General features: G+C 41.2%; 1 protein-coding gene across 3 annotated transcripts in view; it reads right to left on the minus strand.

Annotated features, from left to right (window-relative positions):
• hspa12a (heat shock protein 12A) overlaps positions 1 to 10,281 on the minus strand; it is a 70,181-nt gene extending 59,900 nt beyond the window's left edge. For 2 of the 3 annotated variants that reach the window (XM_022194330.2, XM_022194331.2), the window contains exon 1: positions 9,862 to 10,281. In XM_022194330.2, the coding sequence (XP_022050022.1) occupies positions 9,862 to 9,904 (43 nt within the window). In that variant the 5' untranslated portion in view covers positions 9,905 to 10,281. The remainder of the gene's footprint in view (positions 1 to 9,861) is intronic. The other variant, XM_022194329.2, reaches the window with a different exon arrangement.
• Between the last annotated feature and the right edge of the window lie 16,404 nt (positions 10,282 to 26,685).

The raw sequence follows: 26,685 nt of genomic DNA on the forward strand, positions 1-26,685 counted from the left end.
TGAGGGAACATTAAGCCTTAAAGTGTTACAAATCAGTGCATTACTTTACAGCACTGAATGTAATCCTCCACCTGTGCAGCTCAAATCATGGACAAATGATTTTTATGCCCCATAAGTCTGTTAAGCCACAGATATTCCACAGAAGAGCAACAGCTCCTTCAAATTCCACACTAATCTAATGCAGAAATGCCTCTCCTAACTTGAGGGTTAAAGCTGCTCAGGTCCACAAAGAACTGTGTTACACCTTTAAGAGTACTGTGCAAGTATGCAGACCCCCAGCTACTGACGTATGTACAGAACCATGTGCACATCAGCACTATTGTCTAAATCCCACCATTTACAATATGCCCTGCTTGTGCTCCATCATGAGATCACCAATTGTTCTTATCAGACACAACTAGGGCTGAGTACAGAACTTCGGTTCTTTAATGGCACCGACCGAAATGTTTCGGTACTAATGAGTATCGAAATAAGCCTCGTCTTTCGATTCCATGTTCCGGTACTTATCACGCGATTATGATAAAGCAAACCTGTGATTGACTGTAACATTACACGTGACTGCGGCAAGCCGGAAAAAAACATGCTGTGGCGCGCCCCGCCCATTCACAGACAGGTTTCACGTTAGGTACATTGACTTTACTGCAGTTGTGTAGCGTGTTGTCGAAGTGGGTAAAACGTGGCTCTACTTTTGTAAAATGGACGCCAATAGTGTGCGGTGCAGCATATGCCAAAGTGAGTGGTAAACTCCATCTAAGGCTAAATACCGGCACGAGACCGATAGTCGGCAAGTACCTTAAGGGAAAGTTGAAAAGAACTTTGAAGAGAGAGTTCAAGAGGGCGTGAAACCGTTAAGAGGTAAACGGGTGGGGTCCGCGCAGTCCACCTGGGGGACTCAACTCGGCGGGCCAGGGGCGGCCGCTGGGTTGCCAACTTTCTCAAAACTAAACAAGGGACAGGTGCACAGTGCCACTAAAAAAACATCCTCTCAATACTCCTTCCTGTTCAGTGCCAAAGTTATTGATCTGCATAAGCAGCACATGGCTAATTGAATATTCATTAGATAAGCATGGTGGAGCCGGTTAGCATTCTAAAGGCTATCCAGGCTAGCAGCGGTCAAGATGTAAAGCTGATGGATAAAAAACAAAGGGACAGCACAAAACTACCTACAAACGGAGGACAACACCTAACTATTACTGGACCACAGGACAACACCTAACTATTACTGGACCAGAGGAGCCATTTTTCACGGCTGGATGTTTAAGTTTCAGATGAACAGCGGCTGCAGCTAAATCCATTGGCTTATGAAGATCATAAGATCGTCAATGGGTGAGCGATACAGTTCATTTAAAATGCAGAGTTTGTGTTGGTGTTTTGTTTGGAGGATATGTGGCTGTGAGCTGCTAATCAGAGTTTAAATGCTATGAGCTAACTGGGAGTTTACTCAGGCTACTGGTTACTTAATGTGTGAAATGAAACCAAAGACAGATATGAAGCAGATTGTCCTGCTGGATGATCTATTCTATCCAACTTGCAAGCAAATAGATGGAATTATGACTTTTCCAGTCATTTTGGAGTTGTGTTTGTGTGTGATCTGTGTTCACAGACTGGCTGTAGAAACAGGACGGTCAGCTCAGGCTGAGGTTTGGTTTGTTATCGTCTTAAACTAAAATATTTAATGATTTAAATATTTAAATATTCAAATATTGAACTAAAATATGTGGCTCCAGCCTTGTTCTTGTGAGACATGATGTTGGATCAGTGTTCGTGTTTCTGTTTTGTTGCTGTTGATTATGCCCGGTAGTTGTTATTGACTGAATTCTGGAGTGTGGTCAGCTGCCAGAGTGTAGCGTGCGCTCTGGACCTATATATTTGACAGTACTCTTGTGGTTCTGTAACGTTTTGATTACAAGCATATCTGCAGCTGTCTCAGCAGGCAGCATTTAGGAGTAGACACGCTGTTACACCACAGTAATGGCGGCGCCCACAAATACGGGACAGCTGAGATCCTGTATGAGACAAATCAATTTAGCCCAATTTACCTGATATCCCGGCTAATATGGGACAGTTGGCAACCCCCGCCGGGCGCATTTCCTCCGCGGCGGTGCGCTGCGACCGGCTCCAGGTCGGCCAGGAAGGGTCTGGGCCGAAGGTGGCTCAGCATGTACTGAACTGGACATTGCTTGCAAATGTTCTTTTGCACTGGAAAATTAAACTCAAGATGTGAAAAGTAATGTGTAATGCAATTTTCATTCTGTTAGAGTATATATTGTAAAACTGGTATCGAAAAAAGTATAGTTTAGGAACCGGTATCGAAGTGAAGGTATCGGTATTGGTACCGGTATCGAAACTTTTAGATTGATACCCAGCCCTAGACACAACAAAGCAGAGAAAAGGATTTATTGTTTCTCCATAATATACTCTTGCTTAAAACCCCATTTAGACAACACAGAGGCAATGGATTAACATTTAAAGCTGACCAACAATGCAGCTTCTCCAAGTGACACACTGCATTGGCCAATATAAATATGGCTTTGTCAAAAGAAGAGAGAGTTGAACTGGTACTTCTCAGTGGACGTGAAGGATGGACATATTGAAAGATAGCAGATGAGTTTAATTCACGTCATCCATGGAGAATTCCACTTGGTTTTTCTATGATGGTAAAGGTGTTTAAAAAGTTTAAAGACATGAGCAGTGTCATGGACAAACCCGTGCTGGATGACAAAATATATCAGCCGAAACTAATGAATTGGTCATGGCTAAAATTCATGCTAGCCCTAAAAAAAAAAAAAAAAAATCACTTCCCTAGCCCTGTCTTTTGATATGTCCATCCATGTCCACTGAGAAGTACCAGTTCAACTCGTTCTTCTTTTGACAAAGCCATATTTACTCTATGGAGTAGGGCTGCACGATTATGGCCAAAATGATAATCACGATTATTTTGATCAATATTGTAATCACGATTATTAATCACGGTTGTTCATCATGTTATAGAAAATACCTGTATTTTTATTGCACTACTTTTAAGCGAACAATATATGAAGCGTTTTCAGTGCAAAATGAAACTTTAAATAAGAATAAATGATAAATATGCGCAAGGGATCACATATTTATTGTCCTTTGTTTTGAATATTTTTCTGAAGCCCTCGTTGCTCACTGTATTTATTGGACATGTCTTTGGCCAAATAAAACGAGATTGTGTCCGTTATCTCTGTGTGTCTTTGGGAGGTAGCTGGATACGGTGTTGCCTGATGCAGAGTCGCTGTAATGGTTGTCTGGGTTGCCGCTGGACACGGACGGGGATTTTGTGAATCAACGTTAGCTTTAGCCTTCATGCATTCCTCGTATTTGCGTTTGTGATGTTTTTCAGATGGTCAAACAGATTAGTTGTGTTACTGTGCGGGGCAGAGACAACTCTGGTACACTCTTTACATATGACTTGTTCTTGTTTAACGTCACTTGCCCTGAATCTGAAACAAGTCCAGACGATGGATGCTGATCCGTTTCGAGGCACTAGTTCCTCACCATGATGCTCCTCATCTCCAATTGCTGCTGTACTTTCTTCTCTCGACATGACTCGCTCTCATCAGCCCAGTCCACTGAGTGATTTGAGGCTGCCGCTGCAGGGTGCGCTCACTTGTTATTTAGGCAGGTTAATGAAGCCTTAACCATGTGTTCGCCTCCTGGTGGTTGGCTGACTACTGGTTGACAAGGCGCTTGATAAGATATGCACCAGAGCCCGCGTTTTAAATGTAAATATCGCCAACGATCAGGTTAATTTAATTGTGGCAGCCAAAATCGTGATCGCGATCAAAATTTGATTAATTGTGCAGCCCTACTATGGAGGCAAAAAATTATAGTTAATGAGATTTCCTATGTGTTCTGACTTTAGGGACACCCTGTATTCAAGAGGACAAAAGACTCATTTGTAACCTGACAGGTATATTGTTAGCTTGTGAGGAAGCATATGGTGCATTAAATTTTTCTAGTGTTGTATTACAAAAGGGCTGCACAGTACCTCGGTGGTTAGCACTGTTGTCTTGCAGATAGAAGATCCCTGGTTCGTGTCCCAGCCTGAGCTGTTTCTGCATGGAGTTAAAATATTCTCCCTGTGCATGTGTGGTTTTTTAATGGGTTCTCCAAAATTCCAAAAACATTCTGAGGCTAATTGTTGATCCTAAATTGTCCATAGGTATGAATTTGAATGTGCTTGTTTGTCTCCAAGTGTAGCCCTGTGATAAGACTGGTGACCTGTCCAGGTTGTCAGCTGGGATAAACTCCAGCCTCCCCACGACCCTAATGAGGATTGATAATGGATGGATGGATGGATAGATGGATGGATGGATTATAGAGTTCTCCGCAGTGGAGGGTGATCGATTTGAGGAAAAAGTCTGACAGATATTGGATTTATTTGGGATAAAACTTTCTAAAGTCAACCTTTTGTTTATTTTCCACTGTATGAAACATGTAAAACACATGAAGGAGCATGACTACAGGTGATTACATCAAAACCATTGCTGTCACATAGCGAGGATGGCATGAATTTGTGCAACAGTTTGCATGAGAGTTTAAACATCAGACGACATGTGACTGTTTAACGGTGAGACTGGGTTTATGTCAGTCACACCACAGTGTGCAGCCTGCATTATGCTTTATGCATTGATGTAAGGGTAGCATAAATAAACCCTCAAAGCTTTAATCTGCATGAATTAAATAATATTGATCAAACCATCAGTCTCATTATTTATTAGTCACATCTCGTATATGCTAAATTGCAGCTTTGCATTTTGCTAACAGAAATCAAATAACTGTACAGATTAGTAAGATTGTGCTGGTGTTGACACATCTGATTAGCTTCCAGTCTCATTGATTCTTGGCTCAAATCAGCCTTCTTGTCCATATTTCATCTTCTCACTATCACCTGAAGTAACTCACATTTAAATGCAGTACTTAACACATTCAGATCTCCCACTGTTCACCCTGATCTTTTTGAAACTCATGTGAACATCTGCACAGAATGCAGGGCGTCTTGTGATTTAGGGACTTCTTCTAAGATGATTTCAGCTATTTGGAATTTTAAGTCAATTTGCTTATTTAAAGATTGTTACAAAATGTACAGAAGTTACACAATGTGAAACCTAGGATTCCTCTTTTGCATGCTTAGTACTCTTTTGGAGTCAGCCCTATTAGGATGGCAAAAATTCTGCTTAGTCACAGGACATTCTGGAGAGTTGTGTAAAAAGATGCTGCAGCTAACTGACAAAGACATGATTCAGCAAACTGATAACTAACCTCAACTCATGGATGACCGTAAAACTAATATGTATAATGTCTGAGATTCATTCAAGAAAATGGTTTAACAGCACACAAAATTCATGGCATGGTCAAATGCTCACTTTTGGAGTTATGCTTCGGTATGTATTGGGTACATCCAAGAAAGTAAAACAGAAACAGAAAACAAAAAATGTATATTAAGACAAATGCAACATGTTCAGAATGAACTGAAGTTAACTGTTAAAGACAGCAATGCAGGTACAGCTTTAAAAGCTGCACAAAGTAAGCGTGCCTCTGCCTCTCCGTCTCCGTCTCCTTCTCTTTCTCTCAACACTAAACAGCCATTTTGTTTGAAAAAACATTATTAAAATTGTCAGAAGCAAATGGGTTTTATTTGGTGACAGATAGTGTTAGCTTCCAGTTGAAAGACTGGTGCAGTGTGAGCAGAGGAGTAACAGATTCTGCCTGCACAAAGCTCATACTCCAACTGAAACTCAATTTCAGCATGAAGTGAGTTAATTGGTCATACATTAAACTTTAATAAAACCTGCACAGTGTCTGATCAGTTGTCAAGACTAACACTGCTAGCATGCTATAGCTGATGTGCAACAACTCATGCACTGCTCATACATACTGGCTACAGTTCCGCTCTGCGATACATTGTGGGAGCGTGAGCGCATAGACGTAAAGAGACCTGTCATTGTTTTGATAAAGCTAAAGAAAGAAAGGCATTGTGTATCAGTACACCCCTATGGCAACAAGGAGTGAGCAACAGTCCTTGGATGTACTTGGTAGAGGAGCAACTACAACATTTGATGAGTTTATTATTACCACAGCAATAAGAATCAAATAAGTTAAAGCCTCTACACAACCACAGATGTCTTTACTCATGCTGTCTGTCGGTGTGGCAACCCTATCACTCTCCAGATAGTTTTGTTGCACAGGTTATGGTGGGACAACTTGCTGTGAGATCATTCTTATACATTGTATATACTCTCACTCACAGACAGCTGAAGACACACGAAAATGCATAGTTGTTACTGTGTCACTTTTTGTGTTGTCAGTCATCCGTTTGTAGGACTCCACTCAACACGTGCAGTAGGCTGTATCTCTGTATTATGCACATGCACACTACTACCAAGCATCTGCAAAGGGGATGCTACACCAACTCTTCAGATTTCGGTGATGAAATTTATCCCTGACTACTTGTGGAGTTGTAGAGTATAACACTTAGTTGCCAGCTGAAGTAAGTGGTTGTTTGCAGAAAAAAAAAATTAATGTATTGGCACCGAATCCAGGGTAGCACGAGGACATACACCAGTTCTTTATGCTGTCTTCTACTTTGAACCAAGCCCTGAAACTGAACACTTGTTAAGACATCATCTACAACTACTGTTCAAAGGTTTGGGGTCACCCAGACAATTTAATGTTTTCCATGAAAACTCACACTTTTTTTCATGTGCTAACACAACTGCACAAGGGTTTTCTAATCATCAGTTAGCCTTTCAACACCATTAGCTAACACAACGTAGCATTGGAACACAGGAGTGATGGTTGCTGGAAATGTTCCTCTGTACCCACTATGGAGATATTCCATGAAAAATCAGCTAGAATAATCATTTACCACATTAACAATGTCCACACTGTATTTCTGAATAATTTAATGGTATCTTCATTGAAAAAAATGCTTTCTTTCAAAGATAAGGACTTTTCTATGGCATCCAAACTTTTGAACAGTAGTGTAAATTTTTTATTTTTTTTTTAAAAAGGAACTATCCCTTTAAAGTACCACTTTCCCTGATAAAAATACAAGACTAGACTGCTGTGTCTGTTATGGTCATGCCTTACTGTAATGTCATGACACATTTTCTCGACCAATCACCATCACCAACCCCTTGAAGTACCAGGAACTCAATATTTACTATCACTCTCAAAACAATATATGTAGCCCTGCGACAGACTGGCGACCTGTCCAGGGTGTCCCCTGCCTTTGCCCGAGTCAGCTGGGATAGACTCCAGCACCCCCCGCGACCCTAGTGAGGATAAAGCAGTGTATAGAGAATGGATGGATGGATGGATCTCAAAACAATATCTAATTTAGTCCCCAAAAGTAGAAATGTGACAATAAGTCTTTCTGTTCTTGTTCTGTTTGCTTTGGATACATTAAAATGTTATTTTTTTCTTTTGCATTATCTGTGAAATCAAACTAAGCAAAATACAATCAAGGCCTACAAGCACTGAAGTCCACTCATAAGTGGATAGTGAGATACTGCATGAAAGGACACTTGTGTTTGCATGTCTGGCATCTAACAACATGCATGCTTTCCTTTCATTCTGACCTGTGTGGACCCACAGAGGAACAGCCGGCATATCAACATGAACAATGGGCCTCTTTTATCCTCCAAATGCTGCCTTGAAAATCTAAGACAAACACAAATTACCTCAATCACTGCCTAAGTAAATTATATCAGCTACAGACACTCATTTCGTCTAGAGAAGCAAAGCCCGATGTGACAAATTGGTTTGTAAGAGCTATAATGTGACGCCAATCTACAGATCTGATGTGTATAAAGACAAATCACCAGTCAGGGTCAGTGTCCTGCCTGAAAATAACATCTGGCTGCGAGTGTTGGCATTTATCATGACTGTGCAACACCCTGCTCTGTGTTGATGCAATTTGGTTTGACTGCAGAGGAGGAGGAGTGGGGGATCAGCAGTGTTACTGCAATCATGTCGCATGGGAGTGAAGATCATCACACAAATGCATCAAAAATTTAAACTCTTAAGATGTGTCCTGCATTTATATATTGTACAAGTTTAAAACAATAGGTGAAGAACTTACTGCACTACAGAGACAGGACGAAACAACAAACAAATCCTTGGAAGAAGTGCTCCATCCAAACAGTCGGAAACTGATCAAAGCACATTCATCCAACTCCAGGATCTCACAAGCAGCTACTTTTGGCACATGTGCAGTGTAATTATTTCTTAACTGTCATTATGTATGAAGTTCTTCCACCACAATTTACTGATAACATCTACACAACAGTGACAGCAGAATTCAGAGCTGCCAGTGTAACTTCATGAACCCACAAGTTAGAATATTGGCTTTCAACAACACCAATACACACTATCTTTCAAAATCTATCCTTGTTTTTGAAAGAAAGCCGTTCAATGAAGATGACATGAAATTTATCAAAATTACAGTCTAGACATTGTTAATGTGGTAAATGACTATCTTAGCTGGAAACAGCTGATTTTTAATGGAATATCTCCATAGGGGTACAGAGAAACATTTCCAGCAGCCATCACTCCTGTGTTCTAATGCTACATTTTGTTAGTTAATGGTGTGGAAAGGCTAATTGATGATTAGAACAATTTTGTGAAGTTATGTTAGCACATGAATAAAAATGTGACTTTTCATGGAAAACATTAAATTGCCTGGGTGACCCCAAAATTTTGAGCCGTAGTGTAAGGAGTTCAACGCACATGAAATCTCCCATTTAGCTCTCATCCCTGCAGGGTCCATCACCAGGGAGCATTCAGCCCTTTACATTACATAACCCTGGAGGGTTGCCAAGCCCACAGGAAGGGTGATCACAGCATCTGAGCAAACAACTTTAAACCAGGCAGTCTTTCCCCCCCCCATTTTTGCTTAATTTAACACATGTTCTCTCCAAAGCCATTAGTAAAATTAGAAAAAACAATAAAAGATATGCATCATGAAATAGTACTTTTCAAGAATGGCGCACACTGCTCATTATTCAGCAGCAGTCAGTGTGAAATCAAAAGTTGAAATAGTGTTAAAAGAGACAGCATAGACAGTAGGAATACATGCAAAAGCGCTTATATAATGGAGGCGGATTTCTGTATGTTGATGCTTTCACGGGAGCACCGATAAAATAACAGATTTTCCAAAGCAGTGCCCTTACTGGATTACAGAACATCGTGTACCTGCGAAGAAATGGACGTGAAGACTAACTTATCTTATCCGTGAACAGGTTGAAATATGCTCGACTTATATGTAAAAAAACGGCGGCCATTTATGACGGAGCACAGAGCTGCAGCCCGAGCAGACAGAGGCAGCTCCGTCTGGGCGGAGATGATCGCTGCGTTACCTGAGGACATGGTGCAGACTTTTTTGCTGCATTGAGTCACAACTCCGGTGGGACGAGACATGTGACCAAACTCTGCACCGTTATGGACGACCGAACCGAGCCGTGTCAGCTCCACCGTAAGCGACCTAACACACTGAGCTCAGTGTCTCCATCAGAAAAAAAAGCCAAAGCAGAGCAATAAACTTTTATTATCGCCATGTTTCTCTGCTGAGCCGCTCTGCGCAGGCCAGTAGGCGAGGTCCTGGACACTGCGGCTGCCCTTGGAGAGCCCGTAGGCAGGATTTCACATCTCCGACTGCCTCCCTGCACTGCAGAGAAGATGTCGCAAGACTTTTTTTTTAAACCGAATTCCACCGTAAAGCAGCAAAACACCGAGAGTTTCACTTTGACCGCCGCGAATCGTCCCACACCGACACACCGCTTACGTGCGCGCGCATTAATTGCCGTGCGCCTTTAAACTGAGCTAACTCACCGGTTATGATCTTCTCGGTCACCGTCTCTTTCTCAGTCATCATATCCCGCAGTTTCGCCTCCTCCCGAGCCTTCTCTCCGATGCAGCTACACCAAGCAATTTTCCTGGTTTACTGGAAACACACCGGGTCAAAGAAGGGGGGAAAACATCAAGAAAAAAACAGCTTCGCGCGGCTAACGCTGCCCCGTTCAACTTCACCTCGATTTGCCGCTTCCCGTTTTATGGAAAAGGCGTTAAAAACACATGGAGAAGGTTTGGGGTCCGGAGGGGGCCGTTAGCTTGAGCAGAGAGGATGTTGGAGCCCAGACTGGCTGCTGCTGCTGCTCTGTCCGCCCCTCCCAGCTCAGTCATGGCTGTCCTGGGCAGAGTGCTGCCGCTGGCCGCTGTGCTGCGGCTGTGCAGAGCAGCCAGCAAGATACTGAGCTCTGCACCACTCACACACAAGTTCATGTCCATGCAGACACTATTATATGAAGTACAGACAAATGAATGCAACGTTTAAAATCAGCATACATATTTATACGCACCGATCAGGCATAACATTATGACCACTTGCCTAATATTGTGTTGGTCTCCTTTATGCTGCTAAAACTCCTCTGACCCAGTGGGGCATGGACACAGGACCTCTGAGGATGTCCAGGATGGTCACAGTGAATTCTGTAGGTTGCAGGGTGGGGCCTACCTACATCAGGCTTATCCTGGCACATCCCACAGATGTTCAATAAGATTTGGATCTGGAAAGTGTGGAACACAGGTGCACAGCTTAGTTTGTTGTGTTCCCCGGGCCACTCCTGAGCAGTTTCTGTGGTACGTCAGGATCCATTGACGTGCCTTGTTAATGTATAAAATCCATCCATCCATTATCTATACACCACTTAATCCTCATTAGGGTCCAGGGAGTGCTGTAGTCTATCCCAGCTGACTTACAGTGAAGGCAGGGGACACCCTTAACAGGTCACCAGTCTATCATAGGGCTACATATACAGACAAACAAACACATTCACGTTCACACCTACGGACAATTTAGAATCACCAATTAACATCAGTATGTTTTTGGACTGTGGGAGGAAGCCGGAGTACCTGGAGAAAACCCACACATGCACATGGAGAACATGCAAATTCCATGCAGAAAGATCCCTGGAAGACAGGGACTTTTAACTGGAGATCTCGCTGCAAGGCAAAATGACTAACCACCAATCCACTGTGCAGCCCAATGCATGCATAAAAGAAGTTGTGGCAGTGCATCAACAACAGGGTTCCACCAAACCAAACCTTGCCATCCTTAAGCTGTTGACTCACATTATGTTGCATAATGTTCAGTGTAATTATTTTCACAATAACTATTCATTTTCACTTCTGTAAGTTTTACACTTTGCAAAGTCATCCTGGGCCTGATTGAACCCTCTGGCCAATTTTGGCCCACGAGCCTTGTGTGTTGATACCCCTGGTCTAAAGTGTCTTGAACGTTCTCTTGTTTGAACATTGCAATAAAATCAAAGTCAAAGTCAGCTTTATTGTCAATTCTTCAACATGTACATGACATACCAAGGACTGAAATTAGAATGTTAAAGACACTTTAGACCAGGGGTATCAACACATTCGGCCCCGGGGGTCAAAATTGACCTACCAGAGGGTCTAATCCAGCCACAGACGTGTGGGAAAATTACATGAAAAAATGAATGTGTGAAAATGAAAACTTCATGTGAAAATAATTACAGCCAGTGAACACCGCAATTTAATGTGAGTCAGGAGGTTCAGTATAACAGGGTTTGGTTTGGTGGAACCCTACTGTTGATGCACTGCCATAACTTTTTTTAATGTATATGTCACAGGCCAAATTAGAATCCAGGTAGATTTGGAATCCGTCTAGGCAGAATTAGGATTTTGATTTTGCCTAGGCGAAATCAAAATCCTACCATGGTTGTTGTACAAATTTTAATCTTGATATATCAATAGCCTGTATATTAGAAAGAATAACCCTAACCCTCTAACAGGATTTTAGTATACAGTATATGAAAAAAAGAACCCAGAAACTACTTTGACAACATAATTTTCCCACGGTTTATTTTGCCAAGTGTTGAGGACAAAAGTTGACATTACTTCTAAAGTAATTATTTACCTTGTATCTAAAACCAAATTTCAAGGTACATAATTTTAGGGAAAACAAATAATTACATCAACAGAGAATATCATATTTAAAACCCTTCAAATTTCAATCTAGTCTAGGTGAAATCAAAATTCTCATTCTGCCTAGGTGGATTTAAAATCTGCCTGGATTCTAATTTCGCCTGTAACATATACATTTTATACATTTACAAGACAGGGGAATAACTTAATCGTTTCCTTAAAGGGGAACTTAAATTTTTTTCAACCTGGGGCAGTGTTGTTTTCGTTAACGATGACGATGACGAAATTATCATCGTTAACGAAAACAACACTGCCCCAGGTTGAAAAAAATTTAAGTTCCCCTTTAAGGAAACGATTAAGTTATTCCCCTGTAACATATACATTTTATACATTTACAAGACAGGGGAATAACTTAATCGTTTCCTTAAAGGGGAACTTAAATTTTTTTCAACCTGGGGCAGTGTTGTTTTCGTTAACGATGATGATGACGAAATTATTTCGTTGACGCCCCTTTTTTTCATAACGAAAACGAAACGATGACGAAATAAACGCGGCTCTCTGATGACCAAAACATGACGAGATGTGCTAGTTTTCATTCAAGAGACGAGACTGGACGAAAACGTTAATGGATGGTTTCTATCAACTGGTGATATTCAGTGAGCAAGGCTGTTACAACGGCAATGCATAGCATAGGTGACTGTACCGATGCCTGTTCAAAACACACAGACGTCAATAAACTGTTCCGAAATGTTCTTATGTCAGCTTTAACGATGTCATTATTGCTCTGTTGGACCTCATGGCTGTTCCGTCTACCAGTAAAATTCTCAGTTAAAAGAGGACTTCCACCTAACGGAGTGGAAATATCGCTTCACTGCGGCAGAGTGTGACGATCAGATTAACTGGTGACAGTCTGTGGCCTCAGTCCGACGGTCAGACAGAAACGGCAAGAGAAGTTCTAATACAGTTTTCAAAGCTTACGGCGATAAACCAGTTGGACCTGAGTTGTTCTACTTTTAAACAGATTTTAAGTAAAACAATAATATCATATAAACCATCTGACCACATTCTAACCAGAGATTTCACATTCCAGCCTTCAGAACATCGATATGCTTCATCTAATTTTTTCCCCCATTATTCAAGATTTATTTATTTTACTGGGGCATTGCAAGTTAATCAACATTGTATTCTATGAAATCAATGCATTGTAAATTAAATGCACTGACTTTATAGATCACAGAATTAAAGGTATTTTTTTCCTTTCTAACGACGTAGAACAATAATAGAGACGAGGATATTTATTCTACAAAACCTTAACCTTAACATACTACTCTAAACTGAGAAAAAATAAACCCGCAAGTCCTGAAGAAGGAATATCTTTGTTGGCATTTTTGTAGTAATGAACATTGAATCCACTGTCATTTTGTCAGTTAGGTTAATAATACGTAATTTGTTAAAAGGCTAATACGTCTAGACTAAAACTATACTAAAACCTTTTGAGTTTTCGTCGACTAAAACTGGACTAAAACTATCACTTATAGAAATGACTAAATTGTGACTAAATAGAATAAGGATTTCGTCCCAAAGACTAAAACTAAGACTAAATCTAAATTGGCTGCCAAAAACAACACTGACCTGGGGTCTGTTTTCATATGTCATTTCATAAATGTGAGTGATGGAGAAATGAATTTTCGACATAGCTCCAGTATTTAGCCAGGCAGGCAGCTTAGCAGCTCAGCTCGAAATTGCATGATAGCTAGCGAAATCGCGCGATAGCTCGTGCCAAAACCAGTGTTTTGGCGCGAGCTATCGCGCAATTTCGGAACGAGATTTGCTTTCTAGCGTCCTGAGCTTTGGATACAGACCACAACAAAGAGCGATCGCCAGGTAATGTGGAGGTTTTCGTTCACTTCTTATCTCTAGTATGTTGTGGGACACTCATTGAGACTATCCGAGCCGGTCAGTGTGGGAAAAAAAGCACGTTAGGGCGGACTTTGACGCGGAGGGGCCTCTTACCCACACTTTTTGCTAGCTGAGCTGCTAGCTGAGCTGCTAAGCTGCCTGCCTGGCTAAATACTGGAGCTATGTCGAAAATTCATTTCTCCATCACTCACATGTATGAAATGACATATGAAAACAGACCCCAGGTTGAAAAAAACCGAAGTTCCCCTTTAATAGGTCCCACTTGTGTGCTGAGTCAGTTCAGGTGGTCAGGATTACCACACAGTTGTGGAAATGGATGTAAATTTGAAATAATTTCTAGATCTTGACAAGTTGTAAAATACTATATCGTTTTGTTCCAGATACCTGCAACTGAATGTTCTGTGCCTTTGTAGGTACATTGTGATCTGTCAGCTGAGATACACAAATGATAAACTGAGATTCAGATTCAAAAAACTTTGTCGTCAGGGGGCGATTAAATTATGCCGATCGAACACAGTGTTGTTAAAATTTCACTTGTTTTTCTTCAGAAATTTCAGGTTGTTCAAAATGTTTTGTAAAAAGCTAGTTCATTAAATGTGAACATTTTTAGAATGGACTTTTTTGCACTAAAATAAAGTAAAATATTTTGAGTTGTCGTTATTTATTGGTTATTATGTTATGATTTTACTGGTCTGGTAGCCTAGCCGCGCTAGACCCATGTTCTGAAGGCACAAGGGTCTAGGCACGCTCGACAGGGAGGGAGGCGGGCTTAAAGGTTGTCTATCAAATCACTCTGCAGCAATTGGGTAGGTATACAACCAATCAGCGCAACGAATAGGCTCCTAGAGCACCGGAAATCAGAGGATACGGTAGTTCAGTGAAGCCTTAATTATACAGTCAATGGGTGAAGCTCAAGTATATTACAGACATGTTAACAGAAAGATTATTCAGAGTCGGTGCTAATGGAGCTCAACGACTGTTGTCGTTTTTGTTGTCGACCCTGGCAGACAATTAAATTCGTTGTCGTGGGTTGTCTAGCACGGCTAGGCTAGTTGTTTCTGTCAGAATCGTCGCGCCTCTGTCGTCACTTAGTTATGCCCGCCTTCTGACTCTACACTTCATGGTGATTCGTCCGGCCAGTTTTAGGAGCATCCAACCTCGAGCCTTATGGAGGGTAACTAGACCGACCCCGGCAGAGAATTAAATTCGTTGCCGTGGGTTGTCTAGCGCGGCTAGGCTAGTTGTTTCCGGTTGTTTCTGTCAGAATCGTAGCGCCTCTGTCGTCACTTAGTTACGCCTGCCTTCTGACTCTACACTTTATGGTGATTCGTCCGGCCAGTTTTAGGCGAATCCAGCCTCAAGCCTTATGGAGGGTAACTAGACCCACCCTGGCAGAGAATTAAATTCGTTGCCGTGGGTAGTCTAGCGCGGCTAGGCTACTGGTCTGGCCCACTTGAGATCAAATTTGGCTGTATGTGGCTTCTAAAATGAGTTTGGCACTCCGTTTTGTACCATCTTCTCGGGGTAAGAGCAGGTTAGTCAACTGCTGAAGACAAAACAGCATAGACCAGCTTAAGATGGTTGCTGGTTTCAGTTGGTCCTGCTGGTGTGAGGCTGGTTAGATTGGTTTACCATGCAGGACATGTTGGTTAAGCTGGTGTTGCTAATTTGTCGGTATAGTTGGACTTCTTGGTATCACTGGACACCATTCAGGCTAAACTGGTGGCTGCTGGTCAATCCATGTGAACAGCTGACCTGCAAAACTTGGCTGGGAAACTGGTCAAGCTGGTAAAATGGTTGGATGGCAGTAAGACTGACCAGAAAAAGACAAGCAAGGCCAAAAAAAAAGTTCATCTTTTGTATGCAAAATATGAAATAGCTGAAATGCTCAACTGAGAGCGGTAGGCTAATTATAAAACTATTTGATATATTTAAATAGAAAGATATGTAGTTTCCCATTGAAACCTAAAGTTCATAGCATTACAATTAGTTAACATATCTTTTTTGTTTTTATCTTAACCTAACATCTTCAGAAATGCATAGCATAAGCCATTTGTATTTCTTCATCAAGTTTACAGTCTGGTCCATAAATATTTGGACATTGACACAATTTTCAGTAATTTGGCTCTGTACACCACAACAATGGATTTGAAATGAAACAATCAAGATGTGCTTTAAGTATAGACTTCCAACTTTAATTTGAGGGTATTTACATCCAAATCAGGTGAACTGTGTAGGACTCACAACTCATCTTATATGTGCCCTCCACCTTTTTAAGGGATCAAAAGTAATTGTACAATTGGCTGCTCAGTTGGTCCATGGCCAGGTGTGTGTTAGTCTCTCATTAATTTATTAATCATTAATCAAAGAGCAGATAAAAGGGTAGAGTTAATTTCATGTCTGGTATTTGTGTTCAGAATCTTGGTAAGGTCACCTCTCAATAGAGTAGTGTCACTATCAAAGAGACCTCCAAAGAGTTGTCACTATCAATGAAGCAAGCCATCCTTAGGGTGAAAAATCAAAACAACCCCATCTGAGAGATAGCAAAAACATTACATGTGGCCAAATCCACTGTTTGGTACCTTCTTTTTTTTCTTTTTTTAAAAGTAATTTACTGGCCTTTTTGCCTTTATTAGATAGTACAGTCTACACCAGGGGTGGGCAAACTTTTTGGCTCAGGGGCCACATTGACTTTTGAAATTCGACAGATGGACCAGACCTGCATCAGATGGTTGGAGATTGTGTAAACTAATATAAAATACATGTTAAAGACAATACTGACAAAGTAACGAATACTCACATTCAGTTTCAGTGGGAACAGTGTTGTTGGTAACCCTTTGTTGCCAGTGCATCCAAGTCTGGTGTCAATCTGGTTGTGGAAATTCTCAGAATGGATCTGAGGTGTTCATCAGTTAACTGGGATCTGTGGTGTGCTTTGTTGATGTTCATCACGCTAAACGTCTGCTCACACACGTAGGTAGATCCGAACAACACCAGCATCCTTTGTGCCATCTTCCAAATGTTTGGAAACTTGGCTTCACTTAGTGAAGTGTAAAAGTCATTCAGTTTAAGGGAGCTGAACTTCTCATTTAAGACCGAGTCACTTTGAAGATCGATCAGTTCCAACTGCAACTCCTGAGGTGCTGTTTCTGGGTCTTGTGACAAAGGACATGATACCAGCTGAAGTGTCATGTCATTTTTTTCAAAATCAGAGAACTGACGGCAAATGAGCTAATCTGGCCTTTGAGCTCCCACACTCGCTGACATACTTTCCCCAAACTTAACCAGCGGACATGAGAGTGGTAAAGCAAGTCCTGGTGATCAGCATCAGTTTCTTCTAGAAACTTAATGAACGGATGATGCTGAAGCCCTCTCACTGTATGAAGGTAATGAGTTTTACGACTGGCTTCACAACATGATAAAGATGGAAAACAGACTTACAGAGCACTGCCTGGTGGATTATGCAGCTTAGAAAAATCACATCCAGCTCAGGGTTTTCCTCCTTCACCTTATCCTGGATTCTTTTCAGCAGCCCAACATTTTTTTCCTGTCGACTTTTGTGATCCATCCGTGGTGACATTGGCGAGTTTCCACCACATCAGCTTCATCCTCTGGATGACCCAGATATCCTGTCCTACAGTCCTCTCCACGTGTTTTCCCTTTCAGGGGTTCCATGATCAAAAATTCCTCCGTTGTGTCAAAATGTTCATTAAAAGCTGAGCAGTGTCTTTTATGTCATTACTTTCGTCCGGTGCTAATGAATATAGCTTGAAGGACTCTGCTTTTTTGTTCAGTGAGCTGGCTAAGTCTTCGTCGATTAGTTCAACAAGGCAAGTAACTGTCTTGCTGATAAACTAATTTTTTAAAATTTGTTTTTGCTCTCTGGACACAGCAGACCTGCTGTCTCTACCATGCATTCTTTAAAAAAAAAACTCCCCTTCGGAGAAGGGCTTACTAGCCTTTGCTATTTTGAATGCTAGCAAATAACTTGCCTTCGTGCTTGACTCTTGAATCATAGTTTGCAGAAAAAACATATTTTGCTGAGTTTGTAAACTAGCTGCCAGCCTCTGAGCGGTAGCTGTCCGTTCTTGCGCCAACTGGTTGCTAGCGTAGTTAGCATGCTTCGTGGAAAAGTGCCGGCTGATATTCATCCATCCATCCATTTTATTCTGCTTATCCGGGGCCGGGTCGCGGAGGCAGCAGGCGAAGCAGGTTGTTCCAGACGTCCCTCCCCCCAGCAACGCTTTCCAGCTCTTCCTGGGGGATCCCGAGGCTTTCCCAGGCCAGACAAGATATATAATCCCTCTAGCAAGTTCTGGGTCTACCCTGGGGTCTTCTCCCAGACGGACGTGCTCGGAAAACCTCCAAAGGAAGTCTCTCTGGAGGCATCCGAATCAGATGGCCAAACCACTTCAACTGGCTCCTTTCGATGCGAAGGAGCAGCGGCTCTACTCCGAGCTCCCTCCAGATGTCTGAGCTCCTCACCTTATCTCTAAGGCTGAGCCCAGCCACCCTACGGAGAAAGCTCATTTCGGCCGCTCGTATCCGCGATCTTGTTCTTTCGGTCACTACCCAAAGCTCATGACCATAGGTGAGGGTTGGAACGTAGATGGACTGCTAAATCGAGAGCTTGGCCTTACGGCTCAGCTCCCTCTTCACCACGACGGTTCGGTACAACACCCGCATTACTGCTGACGCCGCACCAATCCGGCTGTCCATCTCTCGCTCCATTTTCCCAACATTCGTGAACAAGATCCCGAGATACTTAAACTCCTTCGCTTGGGGAAGCAACTCCCCTCCAACCTGGAGGGAGTAATCCACTGGTTCCCGGCAGAGAACCATGGCCTCGGACTTGGATGCTGATCTGCATCCCTGCTGCTTCACACTCGGCTGCAAACCACTCCAGTGCATCACGGTCTGAGGACGCCAACAAAACCACATCATTCGCAAAAAGCAGAGATGCGATCCCCACCCTCCCCACCATGACTGCGCCTTGAAATCCCATCCATGAAAACCACAAACAGGATTGGAGACAAGGGGCAGCCCTGATGGAGTCCAACACCCACCGGAAACGTGTCTGACTTAGTACCGAGTATGGGGACACAGCTCTCACTTTGGTCGTACAGGGACCGAATGGCTCATAGCAATGAGCCCGGGACCCCATACTCCCACTGTGCCCCCCACAAAGCCCCTCGGGGGACACGGTCATAGGCCTTCTCCAGATCCACAAAACACATGTAGACCGGTAGGTCATACTCCCATGACCCCCTCAACAGCTCTGCAAGGGTAAAGAGCTGGTCCGGTGTTCCGCGACCGGGACGGAATCCACATTGCTCCTCCTGAATCCGAGGTTCGACTATCGGTCGGATCCTCCCTTCCAGCACCCTAGAGTAAACTTTCCTGGGGAGGCTGAGAAGTGTGACACCGCGGTAGTTGGCACACACTCTCCGGTCCCCCTTTTTGAAAATAGGGACCACCACCCCGGTCTGCCACTCCACAGGTACTGTACCCGATGCTCATGCGACATTGTATAGACGTGTCAACCAAGACAGTCCAACAATGTCCAGAGCCTTCAGCATCTCAGGGCGAATCTCGTCCACACGTGGCGCCTTGCCACCGAGGAGCTTCTTAACTACCTCGGCGACCTCTGCCACAAATATGGACGAAGATCCCCCCGAGTCTTCAGGCTCTGCCTCCTCCATAGAGGACGTGTTTACCGGGTTCAGGAGTTCCTCGAAGTGCTCTTTCCACCGCTCGACGATGTCCCCAGTACGGGTCAACAGTTCTCCACCCCGACTGTACACAGCCTGAGCGAAGCCCTGCCTCCCCTTCCTGAGGCGTCGAACATGGTGTTTGTTATAGCCAAACTATGACTAGCACAGAAGTCCAATAATAAAACACCACTCGGGTTCAGATCGGGCAAGCCGTTCCTCCCAATCACCCCCCTCCAGGTTTCTCCATCGTTGCCCATGTGAGCGTTGAAGTCTCCCAGGAGAACTATGGAATCCCCGGGTAGTACCCCTTCCAGGACACCACCCAGAGACTCCAAGAAGGCCGAATACTCTGAACTGCTGTTTGGCACATACGCACAGACAACAGTCAGAGTTTTCCCCTTTACAACACGAAGTCGCAGAGAGGCGACCCTCTCGTTCTCCGGGGAGAACTCCACCAAAGCGGCGCTCAGCCAGGGGCTTGTGAGTATCCCCACACCCACCCGGCGTCTCTCACTTTGGGCAGCACTCACTCACTTTGGGATGGCTTTGAAAACAGGTAACAGCTAGAATCAACCACAAATAAAACATTTAATTTCCGAGGAGCACCGTGTCGAATTCAACAGTCACAACTGCCTGATATTGTATTCTTTAAAAACCACAATGGTTTCATTGCTAATAAGACATACAGCCTTTGAACGGACTTCAGCAAAAACATATTTAGTAGTCCACTCCTTCTGAAACACTCGACACTCACTGTCGACTTTTCTTTTCTTTGATCCACTCATTGTTACGGCAGGGCTCAGTGCAGTTGCAAAGTAGAAGAGAAAATAAACCAACAAAGGTCACTTGTGTCTGGAGCGCGCCATCTAGTGGGGTCAACAGAAACGTCGGGTACTGCAGGGTAAGGCCAAATGAATGTGGTCTTTACTGTCCTCACATATAAATGTATTAACAAGTTTTGTGGCCTTTTCAACAATTTTATATAGATGCATGCTATCGTAGACAATTCTGAGTAATTTCAGGCCATTTTCTGTGAACTGTGAATTTCTCTTTGGAGATTAATAAAGTATCTATCTATCTATCTATCTATCTATCTATCTATCTATCTATCTATCTATCTATCTATCTATCTATCTATCTATCCATTTTCTACATGCATTTTGCACACATTTGTGTAATTTTGCACAAGTTTTGAGTCATTTTGGTAATGAATGTTTCCAATTTTGAATCCAGTCTTTTTAATGTTTCTGAGCTGTTCTGCATTTATTTTATTGACCCAGTAGGTTTGATTTCCCTCTCATGATTATTTTGGACATGTTTTGAGGAATTCTGAATATTTTTTCCAATTATTCTGGACAATTTTATTCAATTTCAATGCATTTTTGAGTCATTTTCCACAGCTTCATGTAATTTTGGGCCATTTTTGACAAATTATTTTAAATCATTTTGCACTAGTTTGTCTTTTTGAGTAGGATTAATTACATTTTTACAGACTCTACAAGTATCTTCACTGTACTCTGCACATCAGCTATAGAATCTTATTTCCAATATAACACTAGAGAAGCTAACACTTCAACACCTCCTAGAACCGACAAAGGGATATTTTTTACCTCGTGCCGCAACAGGGTGAGCATTTGCAACGATGCCTTTTAATTGAGCAAATAAGTTAAATTTAGTTCAGTTTAATTCAATTTTATGTAACACCAATTCACAACGTATTCATTCATTCTCATAGCATTTAACATAGTAAGTTACAGATCGAATGACTTTAAAGAACCCAACAATCCAAAGATCCCTTTGGATTCCCCTTGAGCAAGCAGATGTTGCTCTTTTTGCATTTTCTTAGTACTTCTAGTTTTATGCAACTTTGTATTTCTCCAGTACATTTTAAAGGTAGAAACATGATAGATATGAACTGCATTTATTTGACAGTTCTACATTAGCTGCTGGGTAGTTTCCAAAATAAACCTGTTTCTACAAAAGATGTAGGCGAGGGGAGATGAAATAAAGTAAAAAACCTACTTTGGCATGAAGAGTGTTAGTGAAGTGTTGTTGAGTTTACGTCAATCGAGCTTCCTCACATCAGCTTTTTCCAACAATAAATTTCCTCATTTGGTGTTTTGATGGTAATTAAGGAGCACACTATGTCATATGTTGCTCCAAAATCTCACATAGGTGTTTACTTGAGTTGACATTTGGTGACAGCCTCAGTAAATCATTCATATCGTTTTCATACTCTTCAAACCATCAGTGAGCTGTCATGCCCAGATCGAAACTTCTTATTCCTGTCATATGTGAATTAGTTAAAATTGTTTCCAAGCAGACATATCTATTCATACAGTACACATTACACTGACAGGAGTATAGCTCTGCATAATGAGTAACCAACTTTTACTTTTGAAACTTTAAATGTATTATAAATGCATAACTTTTTCCTCGTGAACCACTGACAATACACCAGTGGAAACTGCTCATTTTATTGATTTATTTATTTATGTATTTTTTTATTTAGTGCAATGTGGAGGACCAAAAGCTTTCCACCATGTTGAGCAGCTTCTCACCCCATCTAGTGGTCAGAATTAAGCCTTCCCCACCATTGCCTGGCATCAGGGCACAAACAGAAACTCACTGACCTGTATCTTGTCTTCGATAGATGAAAGAAACTTTCCTTCATTTGAGTGTTCATTAGAAAACAGAGAAAGCAGAGGTTGTTATTGGCATTATCTCCACTAAAGACAGTATTCCTGTGAAAACTCTGTGCTTGGCGCTGTTGATGGGGTACAGGCAAAATTTAACAACTAATTAAAATGTGAAAGGGCAATTTTATAATGCTTTGAGCAGAAAAAATAGGGGTCAGATCAAAGTGTCAGAGAGATATCTCAAAACCCAGCACACAAAACTAAAACTTTCCGCAAGATTGATGCCACAAAGGGTAAGTGAGTTTGTTTCCTTTTGCTCATTTGTGTGAGTTGTACATTCTAATACAGCTTTCATATTCATTCATAATGATTAGACTAAAGACAGTGCTTTATGGGGAGTTTGATATTACAGTATTATACTTTATTTTTTTGTTGACGTTTGTCTTTAAATCTAGATTTTTTTGTGTAATGCAATTTGAAGAGCACAGATTGAACAAGTTTTGAGAGGAAACCTATTTGTCATTTTGTCTTAAAATTTTAACATTATAGTAATATTTTCACAAAATAAAGAATATGCAAGAATGTCTAGAAACTTGTAACGACTGGTGAACAACTACTAATGCACACACACACACACACACACACACACACACACACACACACACACACACACACACACACACACACACACACACACACACACACACACATGCAAATCTCACCACCTGAACTAATATAAGCTACAAATTGACTTCTATGAACGTACTTGATTTTACTGCATTTACTAAATACACTTAGAAGCATAATATCATAGTATAATATCACGCTCAGTATTGTATGTGACTCCAATGAAATTCGACTCCCAAACTTGAGTGTATCAGTACTGGTACCATCATGGCAAAAAAATTTAAAATTTTCTAAAATTTAATTTTTTTTTTTTGCTTTCTGACACAATTTCCATCTTCGGGGGAGACCGGTCTATTGGCTTCACTGTGGCCTGACGTAGTTATTTCTTTAACACTACTTTTGATGTGTGCTGGGGGTCACTGTCTTGCTTCAACGCCCAGCTGCATTTAAGACTTGCCTGACAGCCTCTCAGCCCATGTCAAACACCTTTGACTGTGGACACTGATTTATTATTATTGCCAGATTTTTATTGATTCTTGGTTGAATCCTGGCCATCTCTCAGCAGCAAATGAAAGCTTGGATTTTTGTCCTGATCATGGCATTTACTCAACTGTATCATGAAATTTATTTAATAACAATTGTTTGTACAGATTATTTTAAAAAGACTCCAAGTCACTTCCAGACTTGTTCAAATCAATAATTTTCTTTTTCAGATCTTTGCCGCACTTCTTAGACTTTCCCACTGTAGTGTTTTTGCCTCTGTCCCATGACCGTATCAAATGGGTCCGATTTAATTGGCTCAGACGAATCACCAGCTGTAGTCAATCATTATCACTCATGAAAAGTTGAGAGGCCATGCTGCTGAGAAAACTTGATTAACAACTTTCTACATCATCAAAACCGATACTTCAAGTTGCGCATATATATTTTTGTCCCAGCAGATTTTGTCATATTTCCAAAAGACCCAAAATGAATTGATGAAAACCAAAATGCATGATTTTTTTATTATAGGAGTCACTGGAAACTCACGACTACCATAATATTAATGGTCTTAACAAGTTAAAACTTTTCTTCACAACAGTAGGTTTTTGGTTATTCTTAAAAATCTCCCTTATTATTTTTCAGAACATTAATTTGGATAAATTAAACATGGCTCCATTCTCGATTGTTTGCACACACCTGTAATAGTGTGGTGCAAGTCACATTTTCTTTCAGTCATACATTTTCCATGTAATCTTCACAGTGGACTTCAAACATCTTGGATTCTGAGCCTCTCAACTCTTAGTTTTAAAGACTCTAGATCAGTGAGTTCCAAATTAAATGCAAAATTGACTTCCATCTAAAAATAATATGCGGATTTTGGACCACTGATCAATAGTCCAATTCTTTTTCTCTTTAGTCCAGATAAGATCTTCTGACTGTGGTTCAGGAGTAGCTTAATATGAGGAATCCAACAGTTGTAGCTTCTTTCCTGAGGACGTCTTTGCTTGGTGACTCTTGATGGACTGACACCAGCTTCAGTCCAAATGAAGCCCTTCCAAGTCTTGAATAGACTTTTCTTGACGATCTTCTCAAGGCTGCAATCATTCCTGTTGCTTTTACACCTTCTCCCACCACACTTTTCCCTTCCAGTCAACTTTCCATTAATATGCTTTGATACAGCACTCCAACAGCCAGTCTTTTCAGCAATGAGCTTCTGTGGTCTGTCCTCCTTGTGGAAGATGTTAGGAAGCATTTTCTGGACAACTTTAATAGCAGCAATCTTCCCCATGATTGCGGTTGCGTGTACTGGACTACACATTATTTGTATCGTTCAAATAATAATTGATTCAAATTTGAAGTAAAATGTTTTCAGATACTGGATCTCTGATTTTCATAAGCGATAAGTTATGGCCACTAAAATAACTAAAAAAAAACTTGAAATATTTCACTTCGCATGTAATGGCTCTAGAACATATTACATTTTCCCTTTCTTAAATAACTCATGGAAAATATTTAACTTTCCCACTGTTTATTTATTTATTTATTTTTTTGGAAATGCACTAGTATGCTCTGGGATGACAGAAATGCTCATGCAGTACTCCATGTGTGTCACTAGAGTGTAGTACAAGTGTAGAAACTAGAGGCAGACTGGAGGCCTGCAGGCTTCTGCCATGGAAGTATTAGATTACGGCTGGACAAAGAGATCCCGACAGGCTGATTTAGCTGCTCGTTAGGGTGTTCAAGTAACTAATCAAGCAAAAATAGTAAAGCTATTCTTTCCCTCATGTTCACTGATCTATTAAGGATCATGTCCAGTCTTTAGGTTTTTACCTTTGTTCCCTGAGAATTACCTCTCTACAATAGCAAGAAAAAAAAATCTATCAAATGTTCTACTTGCAAGGACTGCATTTTATCACTAATATTCAACAACACGAACAATTTGAAGAATGATTAAAAATTAGACTGTGAAATACCACTTAAATCAGCGGTGGGTGTAAAAGATGAGTTCTGTTTGTCTGTGGAGTCACATATTTGTGCTCTGTCATTCAAAATTCATGATACGCATTTAAGCTAAAAAGTCACTTACTGGGTGGAAAAAGTCACATCTGAGGGATTAACAAACAAACAAACTAAAATACACATATGTGCCATTGTATTTGTGCTGCATGATATTAAAGTTTCCTTAACAAAACTAATTGCACTAAAATTCAGTAACATTGTATCTATAGTTAATGTAAGGCCTCTTTCCTTCATTTTCAGTTTTAGCCCAGAGCCAACGGTACAATACAGGCATATTCCTAAATCAGGTCATAATATACATACAATATTTCCTCTGACAGACGTATTTAAAGTATGTTTTGATTAAGACTATGACTAAGACTGCACTAACTACTGCACAATGAGCACTTGCAGTTGGCTCTTCCATAACAACAAGGTTTGTATTTTTTACAAAGCACGTTTCAGAGGCAGCGAGTTCTGACTCTCTTGATCAAGTCCTCCTTTCGAGCCCGATGGGAAACTGTTCACCAACAGGTCGGCCACTTCTTGGGCTCAGACAAAGGGCTGTGAATGACTCGAAACGCCAGACAGCAGCTCTACGTTTGCCCTACAGGCAGGTGTCCAAACAAGGAGAAGCACATCACCTGAAAACAGAATCTACGTGTTGTTTCAGGTTTGATATGAATCTATGTGACTCTAGTTTTTCACCTGCATCTCACTTTAAACCATCGCCCCGGTGTATGTTATGGATTTAGACCGGCAGTGAGGGAAATATAATAACCATAATTAGTGTGACTTTATTGCGGCTCATGCAAATAGGGGGAAAAAAAAGCAAAAGTGCACTTCTCTGCGGAAAGCCCTCACAAATGCTATGTGAAAAAGTTGCACATTTAATAAATGTATGTGGTTGTGATGATGCTTTTTTTATTTTAGCTTTTACCTAAATCAGTGCTAATTTAGTTTTAATTTATGAAATAGTTAAAAAAAAATATTCCCCTAGGCATTTAAGGAATTTGTTCATCTGCAGTAGCCACATAATACTCAACAGTGGATTGATTCATGTGGAATTGTCTGCATTAAATTATTCATTAATGCAGCTACAGACCATGAGACTATAACCATGTGAAGGATTTGCCCTGCTGCATTACACAGTTCAAAAAAAATCTTGACAGCATTGTTATTTTTTCTTGTTTTTACATCATTTCTCCACTCAGAGACATGCTTCTCCCGATAGATATAATGTGAAGGAAACTGAAAAATTGAAATTCTGCTTTTAATTTTGAATGACTGTTTAGAAGCCAACTGGAACAACTAAA

Source organism: Acanthochromis polyacanthus, chromosome 15 (genome assembly GCF_021347895.1).
Source record: "Acanthochromis polyacanthus isolate Apoly-LR-REF ecotype Palm Island chromosome 15, KAUST_Apoly_ChrSc, whole genome shotgun sequence".
Classification (NCBI taxonomy): Eukaryota; Metazoa; Chordata; class Actinopteri; family Pomacentridae; genus Acanthochromis; species Acanthochromis polyacanthus.